At 45.7% G+C, this 14,844-nt stretch overlaps 1 protein-coding gene across 1 annotated transcript; it reads right to left on the bottom strand.

Moving 5' to 3' along the window:
* Positions 1-468: 468 nt before the first annotated feature.
* LOC106608690 (myozenin-2) lies at positions 469-12,694 on the bottom strand. The gene is made up of 6 exons (XM_014206798.3): positions 12,425-12,694; positions 11,178-11,267; positions 10,426-10,592; positions 8,450-8,579; positions 4,082-4,268; positions 469-1,105 (listed from the first exon to the last, which is right to left on the bottom strand). The coding sequence occupies exons 2-6, from the start codon at positions 11,257-11,259 to the stop codon at positions 865-867; spliced, it is 807 nt and encodes a 268-aa protein (XP_014062273.2). The 5' UTR covers positions 11,260-11,267; positions 12,425-12,694; the 3' UTR covers positions 469-864.
* Between the last annotated feature and the right edge of the window lie 2,150 nt (positions 12,695-14,844).

Raw genomic sequence — 14,844 nt, 5'->3', positions numbered from 1 at the left:
TTCGCACAGCCATTAAAGAGGAGTGGGACAGCATTCCACGGGCCACAATCAACAGCCTGATCAACTCTATGCGAAGGAGATTTGTGGTGCTGCTTGAGGCAAATGGTGGTCACCAGATACTGTCTGGTTTTCTGATCCACGACCCTACTTTTTTTTTAAGGTATCTGTGACCAACAAGTATATCTGTATGCTTCCCGGTCATGTGAAATCCATAGATCAGGGCCTAATTTATTTATTTCATTTGACTGATTTCAGTATATGAACTGTAACTCAGTAAAACAAAAATACACTGTCATGCGGCCCATGGATCCTTCACTGTAGATTAACACTCACAGCTGAACAGTTATTCAAGCATTTCTCTGGGAATATGTTAAAGCAATTTGTGTCTCAATCACAAGGGATATAGAGTGTACTGTATATGCTGATGTAATTCAGCAGGAAAAAAAGCAATTCAATTGTAAACTGAAATTATAACATTGTGCTTTACATAATTTTATTTAGCTCAAAAACAACTAATACAGTAATCATCAAATGTCATCAGGCAGATAAATTATCTTATACACATCAATGTGCAGTATGTAAATATCCTATACTGTATTTAGTAACTCTAGCTAGTGTAAACTAGCTGGTTTACTTTATTTCAAGTGCAGTTTGGAGATGGGCAGAACACCTTGGGCATGGGCAGATCAGTTAGTCAGAGAAACTTGTATTTTCGCCACAAAAAAAGTAGTTAACTTTCCATAAGCAGGCAATCAAAAATGCCTCCTTCTCTCACTCTGACCCTATTCTGACCCTAACCCAGTGGAAGGACTTTTGGGTAGCAAAGCAGGCAGCATCTCAGAAGACTGAGCAACCGCCAGAAGTTCAAAGGTCATCGGACTCTGGGATAAGCATGGGATCCAGGTGCATTTTGGGGAGGATGAGAGGGGCGCTGGCCCCCGCCCAGCCGCAGGCCACCCTGTTGAATGTGGGCCTCTGCACCACAGGCTCCCCCTGGAGCTCTGGGTACAGCTCCGGCATGGGGATGTGTTCCACGTCGGGGGCCTTGAACAACTGGGCCAGTATGGTGGACTTGCCGCCGAAGCCGCCAAACGGGGTAGCCACTCTGGAGATGGATAGAGGATTGACAATGTTAATATTAGCCTTGCACAACTAACGAGGCAGAGGGGAAGTGACACATTGACTGAGTCATCAGAGTCTAAGCCTCTGGCTGGAGGACATGTTCTTTTGACACGGTAAGAGATGTATGGTGTATCTGTTGACAATGTTGTGACTCAGATAAAGGAATGTACAGTATGTCCGTGGACACTCCATCCCCTACCAAAGTGTAAAAGCAGGTTTAGACTTTTATACATTTCTGCCTAGTTGACATAGATAATGTTGTGTAGAAAACCAACTGTTCTAAACACTACTTGTTTCTTGCAAGGGTAAAGCATAATCTTTTTTTTTTTTAAGGAGATTGGAGTATCAAACCTCCTTAATGTATATTTTTTTGGAGGGTTAGGACAGAGTTAGAAACAAGATTTGGGGGATAGGCCTAGGAAGAGGAACAGTAAGGAAGGGCACAGCCAGTCAGGGAAAGGGGGGATACCTAGTCAGTTGCAAAACTGAATGCATTCAACGGGAATGTGTCTTCCGCATTGAACCCAACCCCTCTGAATCAAAGAGGTGCGGGGGGCAGCCATAATCGACATCCATGTCATCCGCGCCAGGGGAGCAGTTGTTGGGGGTTAACTGCCTTGCTCAATGGCAGAACAGCATTTTTTACCCCACCGTGCTGGCTCTGGGATTCGAACCAGCGATCTTCTGTCTCTTAAACTTTGGGAACCCCTGGCCTAGCGGTTTTCACTCAAGCCCCCCCTTGCAGCATTGGGGAACATTCCGCACCCCACGTCTATTTCTATGGGCACAAGCACTGTTCACGACACAAACTGTCCACCCCCCTCTTGTTGATGGAGAGAACATTTTGCAGATTTAAAGCTTATTTCCTGCAGTTCTACACATTTTGTCATGGGGTGCAGAGAAAATGTTGCAGTTTTAAAGTACATTTTTCTTGCAATTCTATACATTTTGCCATGTGATATTTCAGTGACTCGAACATTGCTACAAAATCTATGGGCCAAAAAACCTAGCTAAAAAACGTGGGCTAGTTTATCTGGACATTTCTGAGAAGTTATAAATGGCTCTCTGAGGTATGCAATGACTGACATGACAAGAGGAAACTGATGATGCGCTACCCAATTTCAAAATTGCACCTTGTGCATTCTACTATTACAACTTTCTCAAATAAGTTGAAAGACGAACGGAGTTTCTTAAAAAATGTAATAAAATATATTCAGTACCAGTCAAAAGTTTGGACACACCTACTCATTCAAAGGTTTTTCTTTTATTTTTACTATTTTCTACATTGTAGAGTAATAGTGAAGACATCAAAACTATGAAATAACACATATGGAATCATTTAGTAACCAAAAAAAGTGTTAAACAAATCATAATATATTTTATATTTGAGATTCTTCAAAGTAGCCACCCTTTGCCTTGATGACCGCTTTGCACGCACTTGGCATTCCCACAACCAGCTTCATGAGGAATGCTTTTCCAACAGTCTTGAAGGAGTTCCCATATACACTGAGCACTTGTTGGCTGCTTTTCCTTCACTCTGCGGTCCAACTCATCCCAAACCATCTCAATTGGGTTGAGGTCGGGTGATTGTGGAGGCCAGGTCATCTGATGCACTACTCCATCACTCTCCTTGGTCAAATAGCCCTTACACAGCCTGGATGTGTGTTTTGGGTCATTTTCCTGTTGAAAAACAAATGATAGTCCCACCAAGCGCATACCAGATGGGATTGCGTATCGCTGCAGATTGCTGTGGTAGTGTGCCTTGAATTCTAAATAAATCACAGACAGCGTCACCAGCAAAGCACCATCACACCACCTCCTCCATGCTTCATGATGGGAACCACACATGTGGAGATCATTCGTTCACCTACTCTGCATCTCAGAAATACACGGCGGTTGGAACCAAAAATCTCACATTTGGACTCATCAGACCAAAGGACAGATTTCCATCGGTAAAATGTCCATTGCTCGTGTTTCTTGGCCCATGCAAGTCTCTTCTTCTTATTGGTGTCCTTTAGTAGTGGTTTCTTTGCAGCAATTTGACCCATGAAGGCCTGATTCACCCAGTCTCCTCTGAACAGTTGATGTTGAGATGTGTGTTACTTGAACTCTGAAGCATTTATTTTGGCTGCAATCTGAGGTGCATTTAACTCTAACTTATCCTCTGCAGCAGAGGTAACTCTGGGTCTTCCTCTCCTGTAGTGGTCCTCATGAGAGCCAGTTTCATCATAGCGCTTGATTGCTTTTGCGACTGCACAAATTTTACGGATTGACTGACCTTCATGTCTTAAAGTAATGATGGACTGTCGTTTCTTTTTGCTTCTTCGAGCTGTTCTTGCCATTCTGTATACCACCGCTCCCTTGTCACAACACATCTGATTGACTCAAACACATTAAGACGGAAAGAAATTCCACAAATTAACTTTTAACAAGGCACACCTGTTAATTGAAATGCATTCCAGGTGACTACCTCCATGAAGCTGGTTGAGAGAATGCCAAGATTGTGCAAAGCTGTCATCAATGCAAAGGGTGGCAACTTTGAAGAATCTCAAATATAAAATGTATTATGATTTGTTTAACACTTTTTTTACATTTTTTTATTTTTTGGTTACTAAATGATTCCATATGTGTTATTTCATAGTTTTGATGTCTTCACTATTATTCTACAATGTAGAAAATAGTAAAAATAAAGAAGAACCCTTGAATGAGTAGGTGTGTCCAAACTTTTGACTGGTACTATATGTATTAACTTTTTTTGGGGGGGGTGGGACCCCACAGTTTGGGAACCACTGCGCTAGGCTACCTGCTGCCCTCAGTCAGCTGAGCGAAGGCTTGAACCTCCGTTGGCGTGGGGGTATAATTTGTCGGGAGCATTACTACTGCACCAGCCTCCGGCATGGCAAGTACTGTACTATTTCAGCCAAGGTGTGGCCCAGGACAGGTCCATCATCAGCCATACCTGTTGAAACTCTTGTACCCTGGTCCTTCAGGCTTGGCCTCTGGCTCTGGCAGGTGGTTGACAAGGCTATCGGCCAGGGAGGGGTCGCTGTGGTAGATGGCCTGGTCCCAGGGGGAGTGGTAGGACTTGGGGAGGCATGTGCTGTTGAACTTCTCTGGTTCCATTTGTTTTAGAGGTCCACCATAACCTGGGCAAAAGAGGGGGAGAGAGAATCTGGTGTAAGGGCCCTGTGACTCCACATAATCTTGATTCGGTACAGTTTGTCAAAGCGGTAGAAGAAGTTGGGAGAGGAAGAATCAAAGGGAGAGGTAGGGAGGGAGAGCTAGACATAGAAATAGGGAAGAGAAGGAGGCAGTGAGAAACTGCATAACAGAGAGATGGTGTAATGATTTACAATGACCTTTGAGGAATCTCAGGTCATATACAGTACTCCCAAGCTGATTTTTGTCTAGCACAAACCTCAATATAAACCATGTGCAGCACTGTATGGGTTCTCCCTGTATGGTCAAAAATATGGTTAAGTTTCACAGTGAACCAACATGAAGGACATTTTTTCTGTGTGGTGTAAGGGTGACAGGGAAGGCCTATCCAAATAAGTATCCTTCAAAACGAGTGTTCTTCGCCAGGGGCGCCTTGCAAGCACGTGTTACGTAACGTAGGGTGTTGCTGTGTCACGTCCAACCCACTCACAACAAACAAAATATTCTGAGTTTGTTTTATCGAGGAGGAAATGAGAAAGACCAAACATTGTCCCCTCAGGGGAGTTCTGCTGTTTTTTTGAGAAACTTCCTTCAAAACGCAAACCACAAGATTTACTCGGGGCCACGGAAAAGTGTTCACGAGCATGGCTGCACATTTGGCTGCATTTGGCTGCTGCAATGTGTTGTGGGAAATGTACTGTGACTGCCGCACTGCAGGAAACACTGGGGGTTGGGAAGATAAAAGGGAGATCCCTGTATTAGTGACATGGGGTTAAGGCATGGTAGATATAGACAACAAGACTAGAGACAATGTTTTGACTCCATGTTTTGAAGCATTGTTCCAAATGTGAAATAACCGCATCTTGTCACGATCTCGAGCCAGTCCGTCAGACCCACACTACCAGAGGTATAAGATATTTGGGTAGCACTTGACATTACAGCAATGAATAAAGTGGTACCATGGTGATAACATGTTAGTATTACATATCTATTACCATAATATTAGCCCTTTTCGCCACTCTGTAATGTAAAGTGCTATCGATATGGGTATATCAGTGGAGTAACATTACAACACAATAGTCTGATTGCGGTGCAGTGATTTATTCGGTAGCCATTTCCTTGCTTCCCTTCCCTATTCAACAAGCCATTAGACACCCAAAAGTGAAACATCTAGGTCCATCTCTTGGCTAATTTAAGAGTCATTACACGTGACATCCGATACCCTTTGACCCCATTTCTCGGCTACTGTTATCGCTATGTCCACTGACTTCTCCGCCGACTCCCTCTCAAGGTGGCGGCGTAGTCGTATGTTCCCAAAATAGCATCACAAACTGTCCATGTGCTCATCGGCTAAACTGGTGTCCATATTATGTTGATGATGCTGGATCAGAAGGTTGTGCGTGATCCGAGTGCCATTCTCTTCCTGATGGTTCTCAGAGGACAGCGAGTGGTGGACACAGGAAATACTCTGCGCATTTCCTATGGAGGAAACTTGACTGTTATCAAACTATCCCCAAGGTCGCCCTTAAAAAGTGAGGGAAGGGAAGGGGGAGAATGGATAGATACAGAGAGTGAGGAAGAGATCCACAGAGAAAGATAGAGGGGGGAGAAGGAATGCTCCTGCCCTGGAGCCGGAAGATTCCACACAAAAATAATGTTTTCCCCCACGAAGGACGCCTCAGTACAAAAAAATGCAATGGAACTAATAAAATGCCAAAACAATGAAGACTATCCCCACGCCTTAGCAAAACATTTCATAGTTTGTTAAATCCAGCTGGATCAAGACCTATTTGTCACGGGTGTCGTAGGGTAGAGACCAAGACGCAGCGGGAAAATGTACTCATCTTCTTTTTAATTTGGTGACGAAGGGAAACGCATAACGTATACAAAAACACAACGAACTTGACAGTCTTGTCAGGCAAACAGCTAAACAAGAACAATCTCCCACAAAAACCCATGAAAGAAAAACCTAATTATAGGACCCTCAGAGGCAACAATAACCAGCTGCCTCCAATTGAAGGTCCAACTCCAATTAACTAAACATAGAAATACAAAAGACTAGATAGAACATAGAAATTTACTAACATAGAACAATGACTAACAAACCCCGGAATAATAAATCAAATACCCCTCTACCTAAACACGTAAAACAAACACCTCCTGCCACGTCCTGACCAAACTACAATAACCCATATACTGGTCAGGACGCGACAGTACCCCCCTCCCCCCCCCCAAAGGTGCAGACCCCGGATCCACCTCACACAAAAAAACAAAAATAACCCCCAAAATAAAAATCCCTAAACTAAAGGGAGGGAAGGGAGGGGGGGTACCGTCACCGACAGCTCCTGTGCTACACCCCACTCGGTGCCGGACTGTAGGCCGTATCACTCGGTGCCGGACGGGGCACTGTCGCCGGACACTCTAGACGGGGCACTGTCGCCGGAAGCTCGGGACTGGGCTGACGCACTGGAAGCCTGGTGCGTGGTGCTGGTACCGGATGTGCCAGACTGAAGACACGCACCTCAGGGCTAGTGTGATGAGCAGGAACAGAACGAGTTGGACTGGGCTGAACCACTGGAAGCCTGGTGCGTGGTGCTGCTTTAGGAGACGCCAGACTACGCACCTCAGGGTCAGCACGAGAAGCAGGAACTGGATATACCGGGCCATGGGTAAGTACTGGAGGTCTGGAACGCACCTCTTGCACAACCCGTCATGGCTGGATAGAAATAGCAGCCCTGCACAAGCGGACTGCTGGTACAGGGCGAACTGGGCTGTGCAGAGGCCTGATGGTTGCCGTGCGTAGAGCAGGCGTAGGGTAGCCTGGGCCTAGGAGGCGCACTGGTGGCCAGATGTGCTGCGCAGACATCCTCCTTCCAGGCTGGATGCCTACTCTAGCATGGCACTTGCGAGGGGCTGGGATCGCTCGCACCGGACTGTGCGTGCGCATGGGTGAGATCGTGCGCACTTCCGCATACTCCGGCGCTCTCCCCTCCAGTTGCTTCCCATAATAAGCACGGAGAGTTGGCTTGCGGCTCAATCCTTGCCCCGCCAAACTACCCGTGTGCCCCCCCCAAATTTTTTTTATTGGGGGTGCCTCTCGTGCTTCCCCATCGGCGCGTATAAAGCCTCATACCAGCGCCACTCCTCCTTGGCTGCCTCCTATCTCCTCCGGTGGGCGACAATATTCCCCAGCCTGGTGCCATGGTCCAGCCCCGTCCAGAATTTCCTCCCATGTCCATGATTCCCGACAGTCCTTCTGTTGCTGCTTCCTCCGCTGCTTGGTCCGTGGTTGGTGGGAGATTCTGTCACGGGTGTCGTAGGGTAGAGACCAAGACGCAGCGGGAAAATGTACACTCATCTTCTTTTTAATTTGGTGAAGAAGGGAAACACATAACGTATACAAAAACACAACCAACTTGACAGTCTGTCAGGCAAACAGCTAAACAAGAACAATCTCCCACAAAAACCCATGAAAAACAAACTCCTAATTATAGGACCCTCAATCAGAGGCAACAATAACCAGCTGCCTCCAATTGAAGGTCCAACCCCAATTAACTAAACATAGAAATACAAAAGACTAGATAGAAATTTACTAACATAGAACAATGACTAACAAACCCCGGACTAATAAATCAAATACCCCTCTACCTAAACACATACACAAAACACACCCTGAACCACATAAAACAAACACCCCCTGCCACGTCCTGACCAAACTACAATAACAAATAACCCCTATACTGGTCAGGACGTGACACTATTTTATCCATACACTTACATCACGTGTGAATAAAGGAGTAAACGTTAATAGTACCGAAAGTTCTACCAGAAAGCAAGGTCTAGCTATGACCATATTACTTAATACAAGTAAAGTTGTGTCTAGGGGGTAAGGGGCTAGGGTTAGTTTCTTGAAAGGACATAAGGCCAGGGATATTCTCACCGAGCTGTGTAATTTTTAATTTGTCCCAATGCTTTGAGCTCTGTGCCCGATGCAGGTGCTCCAACAAACGTTTTCAACTGGCCAAGGCTTGATGACTTCAATATCACCGGCTCACCCGTGCTAGTATAAATCATGGTAATGACTCCACTGACATCCAGGTTGCTGAGTTGTAGGGGTCATGGGGTCATGAGTTTAGAGCAGAGGTTATGTCGCAGTAGCAGCACCCACCTGGTGCAATGTTGTCTGGGTTGGGGGTGTTGCTCGGATCAGGTGTGTTCGGGGGTGTTTTAGACTGTTCCACTCCCAAGCTGTTGCTTTCTGTGGTTTCTTGACTCTGCGTTTGAAGAGTTACACCATTCTAAGGGGAAGGTGAGAGGGAGGGAGGGGAAAAGGCAAGGAGAGAGACAGTTTAGAGCAAAGGTCAGAGATATTGAGGGGTTAAGAAAGAGAAAGTGAGATGGAGAGTTCAGTGACTGTCTTATGTAGAGCCAGTAACATAAGGAGCATTGTTTTCCCATGTTTGAATATCCTGTGCTGTGGTCCACAGTGGGTAACTTTCATCCTCCCAGTGATATTTGTACTAATTTATGCCAGGACTTCCTCAGGAAATGTTGACAACTTGAAATAAATTCCCCTTTGCCCCAAAAGGTAAACAAACGGGGACTGGAAGATCAAACTATTTTCATTTAGAGTTTTAATAAATTCATCAGATTCAGTGTCAATATATTCCAAACAACCTTAAAATGTACCGGTAACTGCCAAAATAAAGGAAACACCAATATATATATATATATATATATATTAGTGTCTTAATAGTGTGTTTGGCCACCACGGGCCAAAACAGCTTCAATGCGCCTTGTCATAGAGTTCCAGACGCTTGCAGAATCTATTGGATTCTTCCATGAGAAATTACATCATTTGGTGATGGTGGTGGAAAACACTGTCTCTGGCACTGCTCCAGAATCTCCCATAAGTGTTCAATTGGGTTGAGCTCTAGTGACTAAGACTTGCAAACACACACTACCCACCCTTTAAACACTCTATGCTCCTTTGAGACCCCTCTTTCAAAGTCACAGAGATATCTCCTTCTAGCCATGGTAGCCAAAATAATGGTCAACTGGGCATTTATATACATGACCCTAAGAATGATGGGATGTTAATTGCTAAATTAACTCAGAAACCACACCTGTGAGGAAGCACCTGATTTCAATATACTTTGTATCCCTCATTTACTCAAGTGTTTCCTTTATTTTAGCAGTTGCCTGTGTGTGTGTGTGTGTGTGTGTGTGTGTGTGTGTGTGTGTGTGTGTGTGTGTGTGTGTGTGTGTGTGTGTATACAGGCTCAAACAACTAGCTATCAGAGGAAGTGTCCTGGATGTGATTTCTAAATGGAAAGAAACAGATTTGACTCTCTGTTTCAATTAGTTTGGTACAGTATATTGGGAAATGTCCCTATGTGGTCTGAGTAGCATAGTAGACGCTAGGGCCTAAAGTAGACGCTAGGGCCTAAGTGGCCTATATTGCTGGGACGAGAAGATGAAGACTTGGCACACTGCCCATCCAAACACAACGCTTGTAAACGGGGCTTTAACTTATGCCCGTTGTAAGAGTCTCATAGCTATTATGCAAGTACAAGGCCTTATCCAGAAACAACCCCTATCCACTACCCCCTATCCGTTGCCCCCTATCTGTTAGCCTAGGGGTTAGGTTGTTACTGCAATGTGTCCGAGTCTTGAGCAGCAGTAAGGCTGCAGTCTGATAATCATTTCAAGTGCTTATGTGTTTCATCAGGAAATGAGGTATAGTGTTCGTCAAGTGTCTGTTGCCGTTCTCCTTCTCGTAAGCGTATAGGCTACTATAGGATTGGGGAGAATGAATCACTAGATGTACTAGCCATGGAGAACAGTCTCCTACAGTACAAGAGCTGATAAGCTCTTCGAACGCTATTGATAATGGTTGGAATGAACCAAATGGAAACTCTGTGATGAGCCTTCTTTAAATCTTTCATCACAATCGTGTAGAGCACCAAAACAAATGCTAATGGTATCGGTCATCTCCCTCATTGCTCATTTTCCCATAAACGTTCATGTTGAAACAGCAACTTTGGTCCAGTTTTTTGATTGTCGTTGTAGTATACAGAGTTTTTTTAATCTAGCAAGCGTTCACATTCAAGCGTGTTCATGCAAGGGGTTTGTGTTGCTTACATTGATCTGTGTGTTGGTTACATTCTGGATGCTCTCGAAGGTGTATTTTTCGGAGCGCCTCTTGCGCTTTTCGAAGAGGAGAGAGCCCCTGTTGGAGGCCAGAGACAGCTCCTCCAGCATCACATCCTTAGGGACACTCATCTTCTTCCCCAGGTCCATCTCTGCATCTGGAAGAGACACAACAGCTCTGAGAAAGTAGGGGTGGTGTGTATGGGGAAAGGTGGGTGGGGATGTGTGTCTGTGTTGCGTCATTCCCCCCGTGCATGCTGATCATGTTGACGTCATAGTCTAATCAAATGAGCCAAAAGCAAACCAGCCTGACAGAATATCCCTCAGCTGTCAGTGGCCCTCAGGCTCTCCCTCTCTCCCCAATGAGCCATGCAGTTGTCCCCTCCCAGAAATAGCTTGGTCAAAGGACAACGACAAAGGAATTAATTACATTGAGTAATAAAACTTCACATTTGCTTATTTATATCCAAGGCCGTAGACGGGTGCAATGGTGCTGCTTGGAAACCAGTAGCGAACTAGATGATACCCCGTTACAGAGTGAAAGTGTTAATACAGATTGAGTGTGAGAGAGAGAGTGTGTGTGTGTGTGTCTTTGTTTACAGGCACACACACATGTATTTGTCTGTACTGTATGACTGCAGTTAAATTGTTCACGTGTGTCCATGTGTTTTTTTACATTAGAAATTAATGAAGGGAGGCAGCGGGGAGAGAGAGAGAGAGAGAGGCCACGTGTCGTACCATACCTTCAGGACCCTGTATCTCCCTGCAGACGGCTGCAGCTTGCATCTTCCTCTCGTTGGTCGTCATGGTAGAGAACTGCGACATCACTGCCCCTGGAGAAACAATATCACAAGGGACAGCATGTGACGGCACGCCTTGTGCCGTAGCAACTAGCTTAACAAACCAAAGGAAGCAATGCCGTGCAGCACCGTAAGGCATGCTATCCTCACCAACGTTACACTCCCCCTGCCACGAACAAACACCTGCCGCAGCAGGTACAATTTATTGGTAGTGCTGAAAGGGCAAAGTTAACACATCCCTTTAAATAACCTTGGGCCGTTAAACGCCAAGCACATGCTCGGCAGACATGGCACTCACTCGGTGGTGAAGCGAGAATCAATATGCTTGGAATTACCCATGTGGGTTGAGAAAGGACAGGTACGGGACGGACAATGTCACAGCAAGCATGTGTGACGGTTGACAAGATGTGGGAAAAGTAACAGTCCACATCATACCATTGTGTTCCTTGGTCTAGCTGTACTATGCACCATCTTGTTTTCATTTGAAATCCACATAAAAATCTGTATGAATAGGTGCTAAAATCAGTTTTCTATGAATAGCTGCTCATTCAGTAAGTCATTCGGCAAAAATAATTTAGGTAAAGACAACCGCAGAGTAACTTACAGAGAAATCAAAGTACTTGTCTTGTCCATTCACTTAGCCTGAGGGCCATTCCTAGCCATACGACAATCTGACCATTTTAATTAAAGCATTCTTAGCTCTAGTGTCACTAGTGTCACCTCCACAGAGGTCAATAAATGTCCAAAGAAGTTCTCAATGTTAGTTCATACGCTCTTGTGAATCTATTTATCCACTGTTGAAAAAGTGTAACGTTTGAGAGAATAGCACCAAAAACACTATGTATGGAGAACTTGGAAATATTGTGAAAAAGATTGCTTGACATCATCATGCATAATGACATTCATCACCGTACAGTAAGCCATTCACATATCAGGCTGCATTAAGTCTTAGGAGGGATCATATAGTAGATATACTTCTATACATCAAGTGTCCTACATTAACAAGACATGGGGATGCAACAAACAAAAAAACTGTTTGATTTGACAATAATACAGCTCTGTCAATCATAACGCCTGGACTACTGAAAGTCCCAAACAAGCTTGAAACATCAATGTCCCCCTGTGGTATCACCCAGCAAAACATACAGGCACAGCACCTAGGAAGTGACCCTATGCCTATAACACCTTACCTGTGTTGTAGGTCCCTTTAGGGGCGTCTCAACATGTGCCTGTATCCTTACGGAAGCTAGGAAGACGTGGGGCGAGGAGATCAGACTGGGTGGGGCGACCGGCGCGGGTCCTTGCACTCCCCTGTACTGAAGCCTTCAGGGGGGTGAGTGGGAAGGAGGGGGAGGTGAGGTGGCTGGCTGGATGAGTGACTGGCTGTGTGGGTGTCAGTGTGTGTCCTAGTTATTGGGTATGTTTGAGTGGTAAGGCTAAAGCAACCGACTAGGTGAAGGAACGAAGAGTGAAGTCAGGGTAGGTGAAACTACGACAGCCGAAAGTCGGACACTAAGGCTCAGATCGACATGGCAGGATCAAAATAAACATCTCCAACCCCCATATCATACACTCACAAACTGAGATCACATGTGTGTACATTGTACAATCAATTAGTGAGAGGGAGCCTCAAATATGAAATCCATTTACACTGTATAGAGTATTTCCAATGTAGCATGCTATATATGAATTGCGGCAAAGTTAGTTCCTGTTTCAGTCACGTCTGCTCACGTTCCCGTGGGTCAAACAAAACACCCTAATGATTGGTTGACAGTAGAGCTTTTCACAATACAGGTGACGGCTGCAGGATGAAGTTGGTGAAGGGCAACTGCAGAAACTTGCAGTCAACTTTGTGACCTTTTAATCGCGTGATTTTCATGAGGTCGACATGTAGGCGCATGTCGGCCAATTTGTATCTCTATAATGCAACACACTTCGAAAGGCGATGACCAACAATGGTTACTGACTTGACAAAAGTGATCCGCTCGAACGCGCCCAATGGCATGTGGTTCGGCCAGCGTGGGGCGATGAGGGGCTAAATATAGCGGCTACCACTCCCCTTCCCTCACTCGTGGCTCTGTGTCTGTACAGAAGCTTAGGCTGGGTGCAGGGGTTGCTGCCGGACTAGCTCCTGCCTAGCCACTACTTCCCCCCAACCCCTTTCTGACACCATAGTTCCCTTGGTCTGACGGGCAAGGACTTTTTGGAAAGTGTGTGAGGCTGGGGTTGTAAATACCCCTCTTCCTCCAGTAGAGCCAAGGACAAAACCCTTATATTACCAATCCTTCTCACATATCTGTAGCGTAGACCTCAACGGCCTGCTCAGGGAGCTGAAATGATTGGATATGTATCTGCTATAAACTCTTCCTAAGCTGCTGAAAGGAACCGTTTTGGTATTGGGCCCTAGGTGGCAGTAGAGGTAATTGAGAGGTGGGGTTTTATATTTCCGGTGCACCAAATGCATCAATGACTATGGGACTACCAATAGTTTAGTTACCAGGACCTAACTGCACCCCAGCCTTGTCATTTTGGAACTTTATAGGCTCTTTGAATGGTCTTCAATGAGCTATAACTTCGGAAAAGGCAGAAGTAAATTCCTCCACAAGCACGAATAGGATTATACACTGCTCAAAAAAATAAAGGGAACACTTAAACAACACAATGTAACTCCAAGTCAATCACACTTCTGTGAAATCAAACTGTCCACTTAGGAAGCAACACTGATTGACAATAAATTTCACATGCTGTTGTGCAAATGGAATAGACAACAGGTGGAAATTATAGGCAATTAGCAAGACACCCCCAATAAAGGAGTGGTTCTGCAGGTGGGGACCACAGACCACTTCTCAGTTCCTATGCTTCCTGGCTGATGTTTTGGTCACTTTTGAATGCTGGCGGTGCTTTCACTCTAGTGGTAGCATGAGACGGAGTCTACAACCCACACAAGTGGCTCAGGTAGTGCAGCTCATCCAGGATGGCACATCAATGCGAGCTGTGGCAAGAAGGTTTGCTGTGTCTGTCAGCGTAGTGTCCAGAGCATGGAGGCGCTACCAGGATACAGGCCAGTACATCAGGAGACGTGGAGGAGGCCGTAGGAGGGCAACAACCCAGCAGCAGGACCGCTACCTCCGCCTTTGTACAAGGAGGAGCAGGAGAAGCACTGCCAGAGCCCTGCAAAATGACCTCCAGCAGGCCACAAATGTGCATGTGTCTGCTCAAACGGTCAGAAACAGACTCCATGACTGTGGTATGAGGGCCCGATGTCCACAGGTGGGGGTTGTGCTTACAGCCCAACACCGTGCAGGACGTTTGGCATTTGCCAGAGAACACCAAGATTGGCAAATTCGCCACTGGCGCCCTGTGCTCTTCACAGATGAAAGCAGATTCACACTGAGCACGTGACAGACGTGACAGAGTCTGGAGACGCCGTGGAGAACGTTCTGCTGCCTGCAATATCCTCCAGCATGTCCGGTTTGGCGGTGGGTCAGTCATGGTGTGGGGTGGCATTTCTTTGGGGGGCCGCACAGCCCTCCATGTGCTCGCCAGAGGTAGCCTGACTGCCATTGGGTACCGAGATGAGATCCTCAGACCCCTTGTGAGACCATATGCT

Source organism: Salmo salar, chromosome 07 (assembly GCF_965601325.2).
Source record: "Salmo salar chromosome 07, fSalSal1, whole genome shotgun sequence".
In the NCBI taxonomy this organism is placed as follows: domain Eukaryota; kingdom Metazoa; phylum Chordata; class Actinopteri; order Salmoniformes; family Salmonidae; genus Salmo; species Salmo salar.
The sequence above is the reverse complement of the archived record's forward strand: the minus strand, read 5'-3'. Positions and strand labels throughout refer to the sequence as shown.